The 23,748-nt window shown below is 34.5% G+C and overlaps 1 protein-coding gene across 2 annotated transcripts; it reads right to left on the bottom strand.

The window, feature by feature from the left end:
- Positions 1-1,359: 1,359 nt before the first annotated feature.
- Positions 1,360-23,308, bottom strand: LOC123526373 (cdc42 homolog). 2 transcript variants are annotated; one of them, XM_045305500.2, is made up of 5 exons: positions 23,153-23,308; positions 13,780-13,907; positions 11,186-11,368; positions 8,214-8,411; positions 1,360-5,877 (listed from the first exon to the last, which is right to left on the bottom strand). In XM_045305500.2, exons 2-5 carry the CDS (start codon positions 13,882-13,884, stop codon positions 5,788-5,790), a joined length of 576 nt encoding a protein of 191 aa, XP_045161435.1. In that variant the 5' UTR covers positions 13,885-13,907; positions 23,153-23,308; the 3' UTR covers positions 1,360-5,787. The 2 variants fall into 2 exon arrangements, with proteins under 2 accessions (XP_045161435.1, XP_053378910.1); XM_053522935.1 differs by lacking the exon at positions 1,360-5,877 and adding an exon at positions 7,178-7,291.
- Positions 23,309-23,748: the final 440 nt, after the last annotated feature.

Raw genomic sequence — 23,748 nt, 5'->3', positions numbered from 1 at the left:
ACCTAGTGACCTAGTTTTTGACCCCACCTGACCCAGATTTGATTGTGACCTACAGATCATCAAGATGAACAATCTGACCAAGTTTCATTAAGATATGGTCATAAATGTGGCCTCTACAGTGTGAACAAGCTTTTCCTTCGATTTGACCTATAGATCATCAAGATTAACATTCTGACCAAGTCCATGATGATACAGACATAAATGTGGCCCCTACAGTGTTAAGAAGCTTTTCCTTTGATTTGACCTGGTGACCTAGTTTTTGACCCCTGATAACCCAATATCGAACTCATCCAAGATTTTATTGAGGATAACATTCTGACCAAGTTTCATTAAGATTAGGCCAAAATTGTGACCTCTAGAGTGTTAACAAGCTTTTTCTTTGATTTGACCTGGTGACCTTGTTTTTGATCCCAGATGACCCAATATTGAATTCATCCAAGATTTTATTGAGGGTAACATTCTGACCAAGTTTCATTAAGATTGGGCCAAAATTGTGACTTCCAGAGTGTTAACAAGCTTTCTTTGATTTGACCTGGTGACCTAGTTTTTGACTCCAAGTGACCCAATATCAAACTCATCCATGATTTTATTGAGAGTAACATTCTGAACAAGTTTCATTAAGATTGGGCCAAAATTGTAACCTCTAGAGTGTTAAAAGTCAAATTGTTGACACCGACGGACACAGGGTGATCACAAAAGCTCACCTTTGAGCACTTTGTGCTCAGGTGAGCTAAAAAGTCATATGAAATTTTAATTCAATATCTGCATTCGTTTTGGAGAAAGTCATTTTTTTTTTTTTTTTTTTCGGATTTAACGTCGCACCGACACATGATAGGTCATATGGCGACTTTCCAGCTTTTTAATGGTGGAGGAAGACCCCAGGTGCCCCTCCGTGCATTATTTCATCACGAGCGGGCACCTGGGTAGAACCACCAACCTTCTGTAAGCCAGCTGGATGGCTTCCTCACATGAATAATTCAACGCCCAGATTGAGGCTCAAACCCACATCGATGAGAGGCAAGTGATTTGAAGTCAGCTACCTTAACCACTCGGCCATGGAGGCCCCAGAAAGTAACTAGTATACTAAACTTTAACCAGGATTTTCTACATCCAAAAGGGGGGCATAATTTGGCCAAAATACATATCAGAGTTGTGGGACTTGACCTTGTGAGGTTGGTAATTGACCAAGAAAAAGAAAAAAATAACTTTCAGAGCTATATCCCTTTAAATGATAGTCATATGTACTTGCATGCAAAACTTTTTAACCAAGGTGTGACGCTGATGTCAACGCCAGGGTGAGTAGAATAGCTAGAGTATCCTTCGAAAAGTTGAGCTAAAAATCAAGTAAAACAACATATATTTCCTTTGAAGGTATGTTTTAATGAGTAAGAAAAATGTACAGAATATATTAGCAGTAATTGGCAAGTCCTATGTACACCAGCAAATGTTTAATGAACATTTAAAAAGAAAGAGTAAGAGCATGAAATAATACATGTACATTACCTTCTTACAATTACTACAAATCACTCATTGACATACATCAACAACTGCTATGGGATTCAGCAAAAAAATATAAACATGGTTATATTTTGCGGTTAAACTATTGTAAGCTTTAGAATGAAATATTTAAGTATTAGTCTCCCTTTGTCGAGCCTATAAAACCCATTCCCAGTAAAGGTTGTACTTATTTACACAGAGATTCCTTGTTACATATTCATATGCATAATTTATGCATTATAACTTTACAGTTTGATAAAACCCGATTCTCGATTTTTTTTCTGTAAGTACTTCACAATGGATGATGGCCTTTCACTTTCTACATATAATTATTCAAATGAAATAACACAACTACCTGTAAGTTAAAAATGGAACTTTTTAGTCATTCAATTTTCTTTAATTTTTTATAAAGAACAAAGTCAAACACTCATTTCTCACATTTTAGCATCAGTGTCCATGTGAGGAACTCCCTCTTAAAATGTTAGTTTTTACAGTAAAACGACTTTTTTTCTGCATGTCAGATTTTCTTCAATGCCTTAATTGTCTGCCAAATTTAATTACAACATTTTCTGCAAAGCTTTGCCACGCATTACAGAAATGTATGTATCCAATGAATTGGCTTTCTATCCCATAAAGCACTAGTAACAAATAAATACATAATATCAGTTTTAGAAAGAATTCTGTCGGTAATATACAAGACAAAAGGTAGCTAGATTTATGATGTATGCACCACATTCTGTGTGATTTTATTTCGAATCCGCACAATGCTGCAGACCTTAGTTCAACGAAAAACGAAAAAAACTGTATAAACTAAGGAATGCCATGGAAAAAACATGGTTCATTTCAGAAATTCAAAGGAAAAGAAAAAAGTTGTACTCTGTGACTGAATAATTACGAAAACTGCATAGTGAGTAAAACACAAAAATAATAATATACCACTAAACTACTACACTGTACATACTGCAAATGACTTTAATACACATGTTTTGTACACAAATTATCAAAGTAACATAAATTATATAGTCTATAACTCAAAATACTATAATGTATAAAAATAAGGACTTTTAGACATAATCAGCACTCAAACCCACTTAAAATAGCAGAAACATAGTAGCATTTCCATTTGAAATTCTTAACACCAATAATATACACATCTACTTTACAACTGACACTCAAGTACTGGTTGCAGAGATACCGGATTATTAAAGATTTGCAACATAAAATCCCGTCTTCAATCAAGTATTCATTAAAACAGCCAACTGCTTAATTCTGTTATGTAAATAAAAGAACTGCTTAATTCTGTTATGTAAATAAATGTTATTTTATAAATGGATCGGTATTAAATCCAGAATTCTGTCATACTGCTGCAGATAAATACAACATACTGACGATCTGTTACCAGGCCATTCATTGTGGCAACAAATTTTCTTTGACAATTTTAAAACATGGCCACTTTTAAATAAATCTACTTTTGATTGATCACACTTTTAAGTCGCACTGATTTTAACCTATACAGTCAATCTGACATTATATAGTGCTGTAAAACTTACTTTTCACAAGAACAGAAAAAAGTCATATTACACATTGAGACAATACAAGAAAAAAAACAAACACATGTATTGCCCAGTGATATACAGACCTGTTAAACAATGAGCACATCGGTAGAACAGTGCAAATTGTAACCAACACTCTTTAACTGTCTCTTAATCCTCTCAGATACAATATTCTTAATGCTATCACTCACAAAATGAAATATTTCCACCATACTGGCTACATTTCGTTTATAAAAATCTCTATGGTAACGGTTCTGTTAAATATATCTCTGAAACATACAATCATAATTATGATTCTGTATTCTAGGTGAATGTATGAAAATACTATTTGAACTTTGCTATTCTTTGGATTACACATACACACAAACACAAAAATCTCACTCCATCAGACAAATATAATTTAAGAAGAATATAAAAGCTAGAAATTTAGTTCAAGTTAATTTACAGAATACAGAACTTTTTCTCAAACACAGTCAAAGCTAAGAGACATTTACAGGAAGGCATGTAGGTATCAGTTCCGTCTTTTTTTATATTTTGGTAGTGGACCCATAAAGACAGTCGCCAAATTCCACTTGATCACATAGTCTTCCTATGGGATTTCAGCATTCACCCGCTGATAGACTCTTGTGAAAAGTCAAGAATATGGAATCGTACTGAAATTGTCGTTATAGGTCCAGTACCTTTATATCATTTTTTTTTTTTAGAATGTTCAAAAGTTTTATCATGCAGAGTTTACAGTAGCACAAATAGGCATTCTAAGAAGCACATCTGATATATTGTGTCAAAATATACAAGAAAGTCAAATATAAGTACACTTCTATTTGTTCCTTTTTTTGTGTGTAAAACTTTTCATCCACAATGATAATCTAAAGCTTTCCATCTAGTCTAACAATAGGGGTTTTTTTATTCGCATTTTTTTCTCTTAGAAATATATCACTTAAAATACTGACACAATCAAATATCTCGTCACAAAACACTTACAAAGCAATTACTAAATAACATATAAAATGTTTCAACCACAGTAGCTTTATATTTAAAACACTGTGTTTTACAGATTCCAAACTTTAGGAGAGAAAATGACTATGTGTATATTTTTTAAAAAATACTGACAATCATACCTAGTTTAACCTTCCATAAAAATCCTTATATTATCAAGGTTACATTTTTAACCTTTAACCTGATAAATTTCTAAAATAGGCTGGTCCATCATTCAATTAGGGCAGTAGCATTTATCATTTGAAGGGGTGTTCACTGAAAAATTAATGACTGAATAGCGAACAGTACAGACCATGATCTTAGTCTGCAATGCTCGCAAAGGCAAGATCACTTGCCACTAGCAGACTAAAGGTTAATGTCATTCATATCCAAACACACTGCATTCAGTTCTCAGTCACACAAAATCATAAATGCACAGAAAATTAGGGAAATAAAATTTCCTTTGTTTAACAAATTGAAGCGTGTGTAAATAATTCAGCTTCCAATTCTGGTTTTTAATTTTTTGTACATGGGGATTCTAACTAATACATAATCAAATTTAATAGTCAATTTTGGTTTCCAATTACTGATGCTTCTTTTCACATAGTGGTACCATAAATCCTGTGAAAAAACAAAGACTCAAAGCAACCAGCTTTATAATCTGAAGTAAAATGGTTGGAGCATTCATATCCAAAAAAACTCCTTATTTTCAAAAAGTAGAGATCCTAAGAAAAAGCAAATTTAAGTTTAAACTCCAATCTCTCCCCTCCCCACACCTTTTTTTTTTTTTAGCAACCTTGACTAAAACAGGCTCTTTAATAACATTTAAGTATTTTAAACATATAAATAATGTAAGTTAACACTATGACTTTAACAAGAATGGAGATATTTAAGGCTTCTGTGCACATACTTCAAATATGAAGAATGTCTGATGACACAAGTCATGATTAATATGAATTAATCAATTAGTCAGACAGGAAAAAAACGAAGTGATGATGTTTTCCCACATACTGTTGAAAGTTTAAAGAGGCATTTACAAACTTCGTGAAATAACTGCATTTTACGTGCTTTTCATTCCAAACACCAGCACATACAACTTCACTCAGAAGCTACGGGAAAATTGTCGGTGTTAAAAAAGAAAAGTCACAAAATTCCGGGAATATGCCGATATTAATATAAATAATACTCAACGAAGTCAAACATAAGCCTGATACCTTCAATAAAGGAATGCCCACTCCTAGATTCAGAATAAGCTGTTCCACATATATGTGACCTAGAAACAAGTTTTCGCTACCACTATCTTGAATCAACTTAACCATGAAAAAGACATTAAAAATGAACCATATTGCTTCTGATAGTGTGACAGCACGCTGTGGAATTCTGATACAAGATCCAAAACTTTCACAAACTGATGATGGCATACATGTATATATGTGAATGTTTCACTTCTGTAGATATAATAATGCTCCTAATTCATCATTTTATGAGTTTATATTTTACATTTCATTTGTAACTGGCATACTAGTGTTAATTATTTTGATTTATATTCATATTAGGCCTGCAATTAGAAGCTGAATGGACACAGAATAGGTTAGCAAATTACACTGCCAATTATCCATCATCACCTATTTTTTATTTCAATCCCCATTACTTATCAATGCAATAAATCACTGAATATTCTGACATTACAAAAATCCTCTAGTTTAAAAAGTGTCATAATGAGATAGTAATTGAAATTGCTAAACACAAAAACATTTCTGTATTAAAGTAGTACGCATTTCCTTTTCTTCTGTGGTTCTGGGGGCTCAAGTGCTGCTAAAATTGCCTCGTCAAATACATTCTTCAGTCCTTTCTGTAAATACAGGAAAAAAGGCATGCAAAGCTGTAGAGAAGAGATAAAAAGAAAGCAAACTTGAAGAGTAATAAATGTAAGGCAATTTATACATTCTCATTCCAATTTTCGCTTTTCTTTAGAACTTATTTCCCAACGGTTTAGTCTCCTTGAAATAAAGCTGAAACAAGATATGGAAGCGGTGAGTGTCCCTGAATGGGAGTGCTCTTTCTATAGGGCCCTGCGAGACTATGGCAGTAGAGACCTGACTCTTTCATATGCCATTTTCTTATCATTATACTTAAAACTTGTGTTAATACTGATATAACATCTTTTAAGTAGTGGCAAAATGCAGAAACGAAAGGACAGTGTAGAACTTGCTTTCTTAAAATGGACTTTACAATAGTAAAACAATAAAACATATCAAGACAGTTGAGATTAGGAATGTCAAAATTAATGGAATTAATAGATAGTAATCACAGAAAATTACAACTTAAATGAAGAATGACTACATGTATACTGAATGTTACTCAAAAACTTTTGTGTTTTAGCATAAATTGACGACACAAAGAGGAAAACAGGAATGAAAATGTGGATGAACGTTTCTTGTTCACCTCCAACAGAAAACTATAAACCTGCAGTAAGAAATTGCAGATATTCTGAAAAATGCATTTAAGACAAATAAGATGTTTTCATCAAGCTATAGATACCAACCACAGTCTGTAAGGAAATATATATCATTACTCTGAAAGACCAGTAAGTAATAAATGAGAACATGCAAAGACATCATAAATATTTAACCTTTAGCCTGCTAAATTTCTGAAATGGACTGGTCCGTCATTCAGTTTGGGCAATACCATTTATTATTTGAAGGGATGTTCACTGAAAATTTACTGACTGAATAGCGAACAGTGCAGACCATGATCAGCCTGCACGGATGTGCAGGCTGATCTTCGTCTGCACTGGTCGCAAAGGCAGAATCACTTGCCGCCAGCAGGCTAAAGATTAAGAGTCCTACTGAAACTAAAAACTTCCGTTTTCTCTTCAAACACTGTTTTCTAATCATTCAAAATAAGAGTGTCCAGTTACCACACAAAACTTATCAAACATTAACGTACAGCCAAATCAGGGAATACTTGCAATGTTACACTCTAGGCTAAAAGTATGAATACTGTTCAATTATTCATATTTTAGATGCCAATGTTTTAAATCCAAATTTCAATCATCTTACAGTATTTGCTGTAAGTGGCTATATTTTTAATATTATTGCATTATAAATTACAAAATTGAGTCAGTGTAAGCCCTAGGTACATTCAATGTGGTAAAACTCTAAATTCTGTGGATGTTACAGCATGGTACATTTTGGCTTTTTTGGTGGTTCTGGAGGCTCAAGTGCTGCTAAAATTGCTTCGTCAAAAACGTTCTTAAGTCCCTTCTGTGAACGAAAAATATACAGTGTTCAGACAAATGGTTTTGTGACCCCTGAGCTTCAAAAGCGACATACCTACATCTTTACATTAACACTAGTCGACTATTTTCAAGTTAAATATCGCTTATGATTTACACTGGTTCTCGGCTACCAGGTCAGCTACAATCGCATATTAGGTAGTTTGCTCCATTTACAAACGCAGGTCATAGTGTTATCTTGTGTGAGGTAAACTAGTTTCATGAGATTTCTTTTAAAATTTAAGACAGCAGACATCTTTTAAGACAACATGTCTGCCATTCTTTCTGCACTTTGATTTATGTAAGTTGCTACTTGCGGAGTAATGGTAGGGAGTTATTTTGGGTTTGGCATCATTTTTAGAAACAATTTCGGCTATGTTACAGCAGGCAGTTGACCCAACTAGTGTTCCTGGATTCTAAATCAGTACTTACTTGTTCTCTGTAAATAACTGCCAACTTCTCCAAATGTATTACAGGTTGAGAACAAGATGACTCAAGACAAAATATCTTTTATAAAATGGTAAAGAGAGCATACATCTTACTTAAACTCTCCCTACTAAGCTAAGCAGACGGACCAGAAATGATAAAGAATCTCAAAACACTGGTCAGGTAAACTGATCGCCATATACTCAACTGAAATACTGTAAAAAAGAGCCGTTTAATCCAATAAATCAAGCGATATGAATTCCAGAAATGATAAAGAATCTCAAAACACTGGTCAGGTAAACTGATCGCCATATGCACAACTGAAATACTACATAAAAAAGAGCCGTTTAATCCAATAACTCAATCAATATGAATTTTCTTTTGCTCGGACAACTGCTGACATGCTCATGCTACATCAATCTCCATATAAAGCTTTTGTTTGCATTTTTCTATTTTTCCTATAACATTTCAAAATTTATACAAACCTGTGTTAGAGCAGAACATTCTACATATTTCACAGCTCTTAATTCACGAGCCAATCTCTCCCCTTGTTCTGATGAGACTGGTTTCTGTCTGTTCTTTGCTAATTTCTCTATAGTTGATGCATCGTCCCGTAAATCTATTTGTGTTCCAACTAGCAAGAATGGTGTCTTCTGACAATGATGTGTAATTTCAGGTACCCACTGTAAAAATATAGATATTATATGAAACAGATGCCAAATAGTCCTGTAACCTGGCAAGTTAACACTTATTAATTCTGAAAGATTTTGTACTGTTTTTTCTTTTTTACAAAATTTGCCAAAAATCCAATATTACATTTAAAAGAGCAAGGATCTTTTTTTTAAACCTTTATTACCTGACTCCTGAGTCATTTCCCAGCTCAATAATTATATTATATTTTTCCCCAATTTTCACAAAAATTCTCCTATTCTGTTTATACATATTTCAGCAAAGCCCAGTACATGTAGTAGACTCTACATAGAAATTTCCTAGGCATCAGAAACACATGGCAATGTGTTAAATTCAGTCAACACTGAATCAATTTCTGCTGAAATGTAACATTTTTACAAAAAATTTAAAGTCCACAAGACAGCAACCTCCATAAAATTCAGGATTCTTAATTCGAAGCTTACTGAAAAGATTCACTGCCAAGTATGATGAAATTATCAAACTAACCACTTTCTTGTAAGTGGTGAATTAAAACTTCAATAACAATCTTTCTTAATATTATTATATTTTTTTGCAAACATTCCTGCACTGAAATGTCTTCTATAAGGCGATTGCAAGTGTCTCGAGGTCAAAAATATTTAACAGATACTTTGTCTGCAGGACTACCTTTTCTTTTACATATCCATAAACTTTCCTTTCAGACATCAATAGAACCTACCTTTTCTTTTACATATCCATAAACTTTCCTTTCAGACATATATCCATAACCTTTCCTTTCAGACATCAATAGAACCTACATTTTCTTTTACATATCCATAAACTTTCCTTGCAGACATCAATAGAACCTACCTTTTCTTTCACACATCCATAACCTTTCCTTTCAGACATCAATAGAACCTATCTTTTCTTTTACATATCCATCAACTTTCCTTTCAGACATCAATAGAACCTACCTTTTCTTTCACTGATCCATAACCTTTCCTTTCAGACATCAATAGAACCTACATTTTCTTTTACACATCAATAACCTTTCCTTTCAGACATCAATAGAACCTATGTTTTCTTTCACACAGCCATAACCTCTCCTTTCAGACATCAATAGAACCTACCTTTTCTTTCACTGATCCATAACATTTCCTTTCAGAATCAATAGAACTTACCTTTTCTTTTACACATCCATAAACTTTCCTTTCAGACATCAATAGAACCTACAGTTTCTTTTACACATTCATAACCATTCCTTTCAGAAATCAATAGAACCTACCTTTTCTTTTACACATCCATAACCTTTCCTTTCAGACATCAATAGAACCTACATTTTCTTTCACACATCCATAACCTTTCCTTTCAGAAATCAATAGAACCTACCTTTTCTTTTACACATCCATAACCTTTCCTTTCAGAAATCAATAGAACCTACCTTTTCTTTTACACATCCATAACCTTTCCTTTCAGACATCAATAGAACCTACATTTTCTTTCACACATCCATAACCTTTCCTTTCAGAAATCAATAGAACCTACCTTTTCTTTTACACATCCATAACCTTTCCTTTCAGACATCAATAGAACCTACATTTTCTTTCACACATCCATAACCTTTCCTTTCAGAAATCAATAGAACCTACCTTTTATTTTACACATCCATAACCTTTCCTTTCAGAAATCAATAGAGGCTACCTTTTTTTTTCACACATCCATAACCTTTCCTTTCAGAAATCAATAGTACCTAGAACATTTTCTTTCACACATCCATAAACTTTCCTTTCAGACATCAATAGTACCTACCTTTTCTTTCAAACATCCATAAACTTTCCTTTCAGACATCAATAGAGGCTACCTTTTCTTTCACATACCCATAACCTTTCCTTTCAGAAATCAATAGTACCTAGAACATTTTCTTTCACACATCCATAAACTTTTCTTTCAGAAATCAATAGTACCTACCTTTTCTTTCACACATCCATAAACTTTCCTTTCAGAAATCAATAGCACCTACCTTTTCTTTTACACATTCATAACCTTTCCTTTCAGACATCAATAGTACCTACCTTTTCTTTCAGACATCCATAAACTTTCCTTTCAGACATCAATAGAACCTACGTTTTCTTTTACACATCCATAGCCTTTCCTTTCAGACATCAATAGAACCTACCTTTTCTTTCACACATCCATAATCTTTCCTTTCAGATATCAATAGAACCTACCTATTGTTTTACATATCCATAACCTTTCCTTTCAGACATCAATAGAACCTACAGTTTCTTTTACACATCAATTTATAATCTTTCCTTTCCGACATCAATAGAACCTACTTTTTCTTTTACACATCCATAACCTTTCCTTTCCGACATCAATGGAACCTACCTTTTCTTTCACACATGCATAACCTTTCCTTTCAGAAATCAATAGTACCTACATTTTCTTTTACACATCCATAACCTTTCTTTTCAGACATCAATAGTACCTACCTTTTCTTTCACACATCCATAACCTTTCTTTTCAGACATCAATAGTACCTACCTTTTCTTTCACACATCCATAACCTTTCCTTTCAGACATCAATAGTACCTACCTTTTCTTTTACACATCCATAACCTTTCCTTTCAGACATCAATAGTACCTACCTTTTCTTTTACACATCCATAACCTTTCTTTTCAGACATCAATAGTACCTACCTTTTCTTTCACACATCCATAACCTTTCCTTTCAGACATCAATAGTACCTACCTTTTCTTTCACACATCCATAACCTTTCCTTTCAGATATCCATACAACATAACTTACCTTTTCCTTCACATTTTCAAATGAAGATGGAGATACGACTGAGAAGCAGACTAGGAACACATCTGTCTGTGGGTAACTGAGGGGACGCAGCCTGTCGTAGTCTTCCTGTCCCGCCGTATCAAACAAACCAAGGGTATACGGCTCACCTCCAATCATAACAGTAACAGCATAATTGTCAAACACCTGCAAAAAAATCAAATAAAATCAGACAGTGCTGCATGCTACATTGTACTTTGTTTGAGGATGTTTGATATTCAATTCAAGTTGTGGGGAACAGCTACAGATATTATTATTCCAAATTTATATAGCACCCTCTTCATGACAACAAGCTCAATTTCTGTGTATAAATTATATAACAGGTTTAGCTATATGCAATGCAATGCCATTTTAACCCTTAGCCTGCTAAATTTCTATAATGGACTGGTCCATCATTCAAGTTGGGCAATACCATTTATTATTCGAAGGGGTGTTTACTGAAAATTTACTGACTGAATAGCAAACAGTGCAGACCATGATCAGACTGCACGGATGTGCAGGCTGATCTTGGTCTGCACTGGTCCCAAAGGCAGAATTACTGCCGCCAGCAGGCAAAGGGTTAAGCATATCTAAAAGTAAGAAAATCTTTTCTTGCTTAGCATTTTTTGGGGGGGATTTGGCAACAAACAACAAATATGTACCATATACTACTATATGTGTACAAAGAAAATTTAAAATGAAAAGAAACTGCTTCGCATTTCTGGTCAAAGGAAAGAAAACTAAAAATTAAACTGAAAGTACTGATCTTGAACTCTTGAGTCATAAACCATACTTGTAAATACGAGTCATTATATGACCAAACCACAACAACAATGATACATGAATTTGCAACTCATTTACATGTATTACATATAAATTCTGCTGAAACAATCTACAATGAAGCCATTAATAAGACTGGCATTAATTAACAAACATTTTACTTTCTGTATTATTTGTAGAACAGAATAAATAGTCTACTCTGTTCATTTCTTAACTATTCACCAGTTTGATCTGGGTTTAATCTTGTTTTCCAACACAATGTATTCCAGTTATATATCAGCACTAGGTTGTTGTCCAATGTCTCTGCATTCTATAACAATACTGACTTGTTATCTGCCAGTAACGGACTACTTCCCTACATGAACAGGTGGAGGACAAATTACCGAAGACATGTTTTAAACTGACAAATCATCTCTGTTAACTTTTACCTAGCCAAGACATAGGACCTGCATCTTGTTACAGAAAGTCTCCCTAGTTCAGGGATAGAACTTGGTACCTCTAACATCACTATGGAAATAAGAGAAAAGTTACTTCCTCCTTGTTGTGTTATCCCTGGTATTGATGTTCACTACATGGCTCAATTTGTATGTCATTGTGTTAGTTATTTGTTTTAGCACATGCACCTTATTGTTAATGCTTCGATTTATGTACACTTTTACTGAGATCGATCAATTGATCGATCAATTTATCTTATCTTATCTATCTATGTGTTTACATTCAATCTACCGATATTTGTTATAAATATAGAATGAAACTAGAATGTGTCTGTAGGACACTGGATGTGCCCCCACTGGTACATTTGTCAAAAATAAGGGGCAATAATTCAACTGTTTGCAGTCTCAATGGGGTAAAGCCTCAACAAACATTTTATGAAAAGGATTCATTATTCTACGGTCATATATTTTTTGAGCTATGAGCATCACAAACAAAAAATCCATTATTTTGGCTATTTCAAGGGCCATAACTGTAATAAACGCTTAGATTCTCAAGTGTGCAAGGTCACATTATGATATTAAATTTACATCAGATACTTTTTGAGCTAGGCACATAATTAGGTGAAAATCTGCATTTTTTGACTATTTTAGGGGCCATAACAAAAAACAACATTTATTTTAGCATAAAAATAAAGAGTGGCTTTTTCTTAAGAAACTTATTTTTGTTACAAACAAAAGGATTATTTTTTTATTTTGCTTTTAGAGAAGTATAAACCTCATTGGGGCTTTTTCAAAATCATCCAAGAATTGCTAGTGTGATTTATGGATTTGCAAGAAGTCATAATCAGGTTAAACCTGTAAAAACACACAAAACATATTTAGTCCTTAAATCACTCTATGATAGCTTGTTTAAATACAGTCCTACAAAATTCATGTAAGTCGTATGATCATATCTAAGAAATAATAACTTCTTGATATTCAAATGGTAGCACAATTAAGGCATAAAAGATGCAAATTTTAAATGAAAATGTAGGTATACAAAGATTTACCTTGACGCTGATAGCCACTGTTGAGATGAAGCTTGTGCTGGCCCAATTTTAATCATGTTTACATAGTGAAAGCTTATTACACAGTCATGTATACACACAAATCAAAGAAATTAATTTCATTTTTCACAATATCAACTATTCTGAAGATGCACAACATTCTCTAAGGAGACAAACTACTATAATTATGTACATAGATCTTATACCATATATTTCCCCATAGATGATAGAGTCTAGACTTTCATTCCCCATCTTTTTTTTCTATTAAATGACACACCAGAAGATAACTTGCGAAATAAATAAAACAGTTTTAACTTACTGTTGGAACATATTCCGATGGGAATTTGTTTGTTGTATATGAGATCAGGAGACAAGTTTTACCAACAGCCCCATCACCAACAACCACACACTTGATTGTCTGCATTATATATTTCTAAAGACCTCAACCTGAAATGAAAAAATACTCTCAATTTATTTCATACATATATAGTGTATGTTCAATGTAAGTAGCTGTAGCTTATTATATTATTTCTTGATAAATTTTCTGCAGAAAACTTCATCTCAAAAACTCAAAATCAAATTAAGTTAACAATCATTTAGTTCTTATATAATTCCATTTTTAATGTTTTTTATTGACTGGCTGTCTAGTTCAACATATAACATACAACATATAACCATTAGGTTTTAGCACTTGCTGCAACTTTCAAGTATCTGCAGACACTACTTTTCATTTTCAACTAAATGCCAGTGAAAATATATGACCAAGATTAGTGTCAGCACTGTTTGCAGTGAGGCTGATGTTTGCGTATTAATTGCCATATCAATCTATCCAGTAACAAGGCACATAGTAACTTCCATAATGAAAACCAGTGTTTAGATCTCATTTAGATCTCTTCTTCCTTCTTCCAACTGCAATAATGACCAGAATGAAATCTGATTTTCTTTCAGTTCATGTATCACCCTGATGAATTATTAGACACTTATAAATTTTTTTAAGCCAGAAAAAGACATGTCCAATGAAAAACAATATATTCATTTGGTTGTCACAATAGTTTGCTCTATTTTCTTGTGAGAATTTCAAATACCAGGTAAGTTTCATTTCATAGATATTTGTTCCAAACAGCTTCATAGTCGTACTGAGCATCCTCAAGGAATGTGCGTATACATAGGTCACTAAGGCCAATACAATGCAATTTAAACGACAATATGTGTTTCTGCAAATAATTCTTGCCACCAGGGTTTTATCAGCTTTGAAGCAAGCATGACTTGTTTGTAACTTGCATTAATATGCTTGTTCCTGGTAACATCTGATGAAAAGTTACTGCCTAGGTAGTTTGCAGTTATGTAGCTCCATGAATATTGTAAGATCTACATATATGAAATGATTTGAGAGTACTTCTTGCTGTTTCTGATGATTTCAACTTATCTGGGTTGAACTGCATTTAATTATAAGATTTTTCTAGATCTTCTTCAGTTTCATAGTCTCTCCATTGTTGCCTTGACACTTTCTACATCAAAGATGTGTTGGCTATGAGACTAGTCTTGTTAGTCAGACATGTCATTACTAGTGTTGCATTTTTATGAAGAAAAACATGTGCCAAGTGTCGGACTCAAACCCACAAACGTCTTGCAAGTCAGGTACTTTACTACCTGGGCTTCTAGTTACACAGAAGCTTTGAATCACTACAACCCTCCTCACTTAGATTTCAAAGGCTTAAACCTTAACATGGAATCATAGTGCTTGGCATCAACTGTTCAGCTTCCAACAGATTATACCACATGCATTGCATATCTGGCCACTAAGCTTTCCTTTACTGCGGGATCACTAACATAGACATCAACTATTCAGCTTCCAACAGAGTACCGGTATATCCATTAGAGGTTTCCGCGCTATGTTTGGCACTGTTGAATGTGATTCCATTGTGAAATGGAACAATTTATATAAATCATTCAAATTTAGCAATTAGATCTATAGTCTTTTTACAGGGTACAGCTCAGCCCCGGTAACAGAATTTTCCCCCCTATAAAACAAGTGCCGGCAAAAAGAGATGTTTAAATTATTGTTATCCGCCAGAAAACGCTTGTAGTTTTCTTCATTTTGACTTTAATGAGCAGAGAAATATTTTGATGGTTGGAAAGTAGTCCAACTAATTGTATGCGAGTCGTGATATTGTGATAATTTTTGCACAGGTCAGTATGATCTCTCCTCCATGTACAACATAGGACCATTTCAGTGGTGAACCTTCCGCGACAATTCTATTCGGCGATTTTTAAATCGCATTTTAACTAAAAAACAAGAGGGCCATGATGGCCCTATGCATCGCTCACCAGCGTTGATCTGGCCTACTGACCTAGTTTTTGACCCCACATGACCAAGAGTTGAACTTGACCTAAAGATCATCAAGACAAACATTCTGACTAAATTTCATAAAGATTTGGTTTCAACTGTGGCTTCTAGAGTGTTCACAAGCTTTTCCTTTTATTTGACCGGTGACCTAGTTTTTGACCCAACATGACCCAGATTCAAACTTGACCTATACATTATCAAAACAAACATTCTGACTAATTCTCATGAGTTTCAAACTTAAAAACTTTAAATTACGCTCTCTAGAGTGTTGAAAAGATTTCCCTTTGATCTGGCCTAGTGACCTAGTTTTTGACCCCACATGAACCAGATTCAAATTTGACCTTGAAATCATCAAGCCAAACTTTATGACTAAGTTTCATAAATATTGGGTCATAACAGTGGCCTCTAGAGTGTTCACAAGCTTTTCCTTTGATTTGACCAGGTGACCTAGATTTTAATCCAACATGACCCAGTTTCGAGCCTGACCTAGAGATCATCAAGACTAACATTCTGGACAATTTTATAAAGCTTGGGTCACAAATTTATGTGGTCTCTTAAGAGTGTTCACAAGCTTTTCCACTGATCTGACCTACTGACCTAGTTTTTGACCCACTGTCCCAACATGACCCAGATTCAAACTTGACCTAGAAATCATCAAGACAAACGTTCTGACCAAGTTTCATAAAGATTAGGCCACAAATGTGGTCTCTAGAGTTTTCACAAGCTTTTCCTTTGACCTGACCTACTGACCTAGTTTTTGACCGCACATGACTAAGTTTCGAACTTGACCTAGAGATCATCAAGACTAACATTCTGACAAGTTTCATAAAGATTGGGTAAAAAATGTGGTCTCTAGAGTGTTCACAATCTTTTCCTTTGATCTGACCTAGTTTTTGACCCTACATGACCCAGTTTCAAACTTGATCTAGATATCATCAAGACTAACATTCTGACCAAGTTTCATAAAGATTGGGTCACAAATGTGGCCTCTAGAGTGTTCACAAGGCAAATGTTGACGGATGACGCACGCCGGACAATGACCGGTCACAATAACTCACCTTGAGCACTTTGTGCTCTGGTGAGCTAAAAACAAAAATAATTAGTTACCGGTAAATTAAAAGATAATTGGAAAGAATATTCATTTTTTTTCCTTCCATTCAATTGATGTTTAAGTATTACAGTAAATAAATGGCAAAACACTGTTTAAACAACACATCCTAAAGTTTACAAACATTTTACATGCCAGGCTCTACTTCATGTCACGTAATCGGTAACGACCAACCACACAGCCAGCTGTACTGAGTGTATTGGCGGACATGTAAAAAGAGCTAGGAAGCCAATTGAAACATAACAGTGTTTACACTTTTATTTTTTTTACTGTTATGTTTAAACCATAAATTAATTCAGTTTCATTTTGTTTTACGACTTCATCGTATTGCCTGACCGTGTTTTAGCCAGACCTTTTTTCACCATAGGAAAGGTCTTTACTGGCTTTGACGTAAAGCGAGGGATTCTGCCCTATCACAAATATATCTCATAAGGCAGTGGCTACTCTGATTCTAGGATTATGGAAGTTCAATATTCCTAGACAACCCTGTGAGGATAGGCTAGGATTACTCAAGTATTTAAGAGGCATCAAACATATGTTGCAGGGTTCTCACTAGCAATTTCAAGTTGCAGTCCTGGGACTCCCAAAGCTGAAAAAGTTGCAGTCCTAACTAGACTGACGGACAGACTTTTAACGTTTCGTCAAAACATAGGCCTCTATTGTATTGTCAAATTTAGTGTAGACCAACAGACATTTTGTAATCACAATTCTTCACCCAGAAGGTGAACAAAACAGTCAAAAATGAATGTAGGACAAAATCTCCCCAGGATAAACTCCCCCACATACACACTGCAGAAAACAATCAGAGTTACTCCAAACGCTTTGTAATCCGTTGTTTACAATCAAAGGTTGTCATTTGTGCATATGCAATCACGCCGTCAATCACATGTAATTGAGTTCGCCTGTCTCGCAGTGTAGTGGAAACTGGCAACGCTGATTGGCTATACGAGGCTATCGGTGACAAGCGAGTAACTCCGCCCACATATTTCTCTCTCGAGTCAAACCTTGTGTATTCGTAGGTTTATGTAATCAATTTAATGCTTGCGTCCCACTGCGGAAACGTGCGTCCGGGTACTCCCAAGCTGCAATAAACACGTGTAAACCGGGACCAATTATGCGTACAGTGACGCTGATTTCGGCGTTTCCGAGAACCCTGTGTTGGGACATGTATAAATGATGTTGTTAACTTACTTATTTCACTTAAAATAACTATTTTTGATGCCTGCCATATTATTTCGTATTATCGATCCGCCATTTTGCATCTCTTTTATGCTTCCTAAATATTAAGCTATATAGAAGAAAAGACCTTCTAAAACACACTTGAAGTCTATATAAATGCGTATTTAACTGCCAATTAACATAGATCATATACACATAAAACATATCACAGGCAACCACATTTTTTCGTTTTACATGTCGACTATAACCATATCGTATGTTGACTTGATGCGTGTACATACGCAGAATTGCAGAGTCTGCATTAATACCAACTCCCGTTGCTACTACATACACAACAGGGAATGGTACGTTAGTAAGAATTTTGTACAGTTTTGCAGGTATATATATATATGAAACATAGATAATTATATTGTATTTCTGCGCGCCGCCATTAATATATCATTAAATTTTAAGATTATACTAACCCAAAATGGCGGATCAATAACACGAAATCATACGACAGGTATGAAAAATCGCTATTTCAAGTGAAATAATCAAGTTTACATCATTTATGGATGCCCTAACATATATTTGATGCTCATAGGGTTGTCTGGGAATATGGAATTTTCGTAATCCTAGAATCGGAGGTTAGGATTAAGGTACCGTAATCGTAGCCACTGCCATCTCAGAATCAGTTTAGTCCAACTAATTTGACGCGATCCTCAGAAATATTGAGATAATTTTTTCATATGGGCATTATCCCCACTGGCCTCAAACACTCGATTGACCAAAATAGTTGAAGCAATTTCCAATGAAATTTTTTATCGCTGCCGAGGCTTTACATGCTGTAGGATTATATGCCGCTTACTTCACAAATTGGCCAAAAATTCAAATAAAACTTACATGTATCGAAAAGGGATTCGATTCCTCATTAATTTATGTAAAAATTATCAAATAATATCCAAAATTATGAATTTTCTGGTGATTTAAACCTGATGTATGTACTGTACACAATTAACGTTTACCTTGTTTACGCGCTAATATGCGTAAGCGTTAAAACCAATAACTTTACACGACTGTGTACTGTGATTTATCCTCCACTATTTTGGTCCTTCAAACTTTTGACGTTTAAATGACAAATATAATAAAGGCAGTTGGCTATGATTACAGTACCATAATCCTAGCCTCCGGTTCTAGGATTACGGAAGTTCCGAATTCAGTGTGCGACATTAACGATAGCCCGATCGCCAATGGCTACGAAAATTCGGCTCGGGCGACAGAAAATCGTCAGACCGTAGCCCGTCGGGCTATGAAAAATTCTGAGGAATAAATTTACCAAAAAGATCAATGCAAACGTGGGAGCAAAATAGTTGCTTTGAAGCTTCAAACTTCAAATCCAATCTCAAAGCAATTTCAAGTCGCCCGATTTTTTTTTTGGATGCGCACCCGCTAATCTTTTGACAATTTGCACCATGTCATAATGTGCGTTGAATACACATACACACTCGCCGATAGCATAATTTAAGCTCCGCCTACTTCAGGTACTTCTGAGATTTTCGCGAGAAGTGTGAAAGCAAATCAAATTATCGGTTTCACCAGAGGCAATTGTGATAGGCCAATCGGCGCCGCGGTTACGTCTTTGACACTTAGCATTTAATTGTCAACACGTGCGAGTCGTTTTCTAAATAACTGTCAATTACATATGCGATTAATTGGAATTACACACACAATTATTTGGTATCCATGGTAAAAGAACGACATGTGAAGTATTAACTTCGTAAAACTAACTTTGATGGATGAATTGATTTGAATACCGGTATGTATTTCTAGGTTTGACACAGTTTACTTTCAGTTTTATTCGAATGAGACACTGTTCACACAAGTAGTGACTCGGTATAAATGTGTATGGTAAAATGATGTAACTAAGAAAATGAGTTGTCATTGAATCAATTCACAGCGTCGAGGTAGAAATATAAAAATTAATGGAGTCTTCCAATTTCTCCCTAAAGTCTCCCCATTTCTCCTTAAATCAGTTTGAGGGATAATTGATTTCTCCCCAAAAAAATGGGCCTAGCGAGACCCCTGGTAAGTCTACTGCCAAGCTATTTCTTGATTTCTTGACCCCCATGTCTACAAAGCTGTTTAGATCACTTTTCATGACTCTGTGTCTTTGACTTTCTGCACAATTTTGTGAACACTGTTTCAGATTTTGAAATCAATTCTGAAAAACTCATACAAATTTCTGAAATATCAACCAACCTACAGCAGTATATTGAAAGAGATTAAATATTACTAGAATGAAAGTCTTGTTCATTCTTGAGCGAAAAATAGTGGGGCTACGAAAAATTCTGTCGGGCTACAAAAAATTGGAAGTCCGTAGCCCCATTGGCTACGGTGTTAAAAAGTTAATGTCGCACACTGCGAATTCCTAGACAACCCTACGAGGATTGAACAGGATTACGGAAACAAGTTAGGACATGCACAAATGATGTTGTAAACTTACTTATTTAACTGAAAATAGCGTTTTTTTCATGCCTACCATATTACTTGTATTTCGTGTTATGGATCCTCCATTTTGGGTTAGTATAATCTTAAATGTTATATTAATGGGGGGGGGGGCGCGGAAATATAGAAATACAGGGGTGTAAAATTCTTTTTCACACCACTCGCCCTGCAGGACTAGTAGCTGGTAAAATTTACTCGCCCTTAGTGGACAGTCACTCGCCCTAATAATTGACATTTTTAATACTGTCACGTTTTATGGAAGAAGTATTATGTACAAGCAAATTTCAAACATAATACATAGCTTGTACACTACGTTTCCTTTTTGATTATTCAGTTTTGTTACTCTTAAATTTCCTTTTCACACCAGATATTTTTCTTTCACTAATTTTGTCATCTACACCATCAAGTTGCTTTCCATAATAACTGCATCGATAGTAAAAATAATCACAGTCTAACCCCTACTGTAGTTTCCCAAAGTGTCAGGAAAGTATTAAACATCAGTTATTTTCGTTTTCTCAAGACTTATTTCCCGAAAAATAATTATTTTGAAGTGTCCTAAAAATATCGACACAATAATCATCATCCACCTATCCGTCTTGAAAGTGAAAAAAAAATGTTGACGATCATCGGTAATTATTCTGTTGATAAACTAAGTAAAAGGCCTGTTTTCATCATCAATTAACATCCTCTCAAAGAGCTAAAAGAAATGTGTCGGTATCATGACATCTGAAGTGGAGATCAAAGCGGTATTGTTGCACGAGATTGTCATGGCATTACGTCATATTACAGTTTTCGCGCCATGTGACCTATTTGCCCTCAAGGAATTTACATTATCGTTTGAGAAGAATATTTTATTAAAAAAATACATGTACAAAGATTCATTCAAAACTATTAAAAACCGCAACAACATCATTTTGTTTTATTTTAAAACCACATTTCTATTTACGTCCACGAGGTCACGTAACCTATTCCGCCGCACTAACAGAATCCTTTTTACCAAAAAAAATCGTTTTAATCAATGTATTTAAATTACTGCCGCTTTTTCATTATTTAAGATTTTTTAATTCTCTTTTTTGTTCCTTCTGGTCAAAAGTCCGAATTTTATGCCCATAGTATGTATTACTTATTTTCTCTTAGAAAGAAATCAGTAATTAAGATCGCGCTGTTTGAAATTTAACAAATGATTATATGAAAATTCGACCGTTTTCATACAAATTTGCTTACATTTCCGTCGATATTTTATTGAACTCTAAGTAGAATTCAAATTGTATTACTTCTCAAGCGATGTTGAAAAACTGAAGCAATAATGTTAAAAAATGAATGCACTACGCACGTTTTTTGTGTACGTGTCGATAAACAAAAGTAACAGAGATGTAAAATTGATATTACGATAGGTCGCATGTGCTCTTGGAATGGAAAAATACCGGCATGACGTTTTGATATCTTTACGATTCGCGAGTAAATTTCCAGTCAATCAAAGTAGCAACTGAACTATCTCAAAGTTTGTTGAGGTTTTTCAAGATGTAATTTCTGAATTTCATTAAAGCTACGACGTAAAAACCACTCGCCCGATCGGTCGAGTATACAGCGAGATCCACTCGTCCTATCCAGACTTTAACTCGCCAATGCGAGCGGGCAAGTGGAATTTTAAACCCCTGAAATATGAGGGTTAAAGTTAGATTAAAAAAAAAATTCAATACTTTAAATTTTAAGAGTTTATTTTGCTTGTCACTAGAGTATTCTGTGAAGATACAGGCGAAATCAAGACCCCTATACATACGTTTTTTTTTTCTCCGAAATCATACTAAATATATTTTTTTGAAATTGACAGACAAACATAGAATTATATTCTTAATGATAGCTCAAAAGGATCGCTATTTTAAAAGAAATAAGTAAGTTGACAGGATCATCTATGCATGCTGTAACATATTTTGATGCCTCTTAAATACTTCTGTAATCCTAGCCTATTCGCATAGGATTGTCTAGGAATACGGAACTTCCGTAATCCTAGAATCGGAGGCTAGGATTACGGTACCATAATCGTAGCCACTGCTTATAATAAAACAATGTGAACATCAAATTATTCTGACTAAGAATCATTCGGACTAATTGTAAAGATGACCATTTCATTTAACCGTGTAGAAATTTTGTAAACATTTGCCAATAAAACACGAAACAGACTCATTTAAATGTGTATTCTTGGGAGCCTTAGTTGTTAGCAACTGAAAATCACATTTCGCATGAACCATGCCAGCAAAATTATCAGTTTAGTTAGCTGTACAGATTGAACTATTTGCCTGTATTTTGCTAAAATAATCGTTGATCACGGCAACCTTATATTATCTGCTCCGTTTTTTGCTACCACAATGTCTCTTAATTTAAAGTCTCGAAGACATTCTCTACAATGAAAAACCGGAAGAGAAAGCAAGCCGCCATTTTCTGTCAGAATCCCGATGTTTCCTTTGCTTACGGGCAGTTCATTGTGCTATTTCACTTTTCAAATACCACATCTTTAGAAAGGGTTTAAAAGGTATATTCGATAATCTTAACTGATTTCAAAGAATAAATTCCAACCTTCAAAAAATTCACAGGGTGTAGGCTCAATTTCTGTCAAATTATTCACGGTGGATACCGGATACTGCGATTGCGCGTGCGTATTCCTGCTTAGCTTCCTTCCTGCTATGTTTTCTATTTTTAGAAATCTATTTTTAGAACGAACACTCCAAATGCATATCGTGTACTAAGATTGTCAAAACGAAAACATTATTTTTATATGAAATGTTGATTTTACTAAATATAGATAACGTTTGTATATTGGCTGCTAAAAATAAAAAAACTCAACGATTAAAACTGTTAAAGGAGGTATAAAGCATAATTTATATAGAATCTAGATCTGGATCTACAGCAGCTGCTGTAATTTATTTTACTTGTAACATTATTAAAGTTTTTCGATCGGCAAAAGTCGGTTTAAAAGCTCTTCAGAGCTTATGTTATGATGTTGCTTTCTTGCCGACTTTAAATAAAACTTATCTTATCTTATCTAATCTGCTAAGAAGAGCAGTCCTGCACATCCAGAAACCCGGTCAGGCTCTTCTCAGGCTTTTTATCAATCGCGAAACATCGGATATTTCCGTAGTCTCCGTAAAATTTTATATATAGACATGACGTAC

This window comes from Mercenaria mercenaria, chromosome 14, assembly GCF_021730395.1.
Source record: "Mercenaria mercenaria strain notata chromosome 14, MADL_Memer_1, whole genome shotgun sequence".
NCBI lineage: Eukaryota > Metazoa > Mollusca > Bivalvia > Venerida > Veneridae > Mercenaria > Mercenaria mercenaria.
Note: the sequence above shows the minus strand (reverse complement) of the source record. Positions and strands in the feature narration are given on the sequence as shown.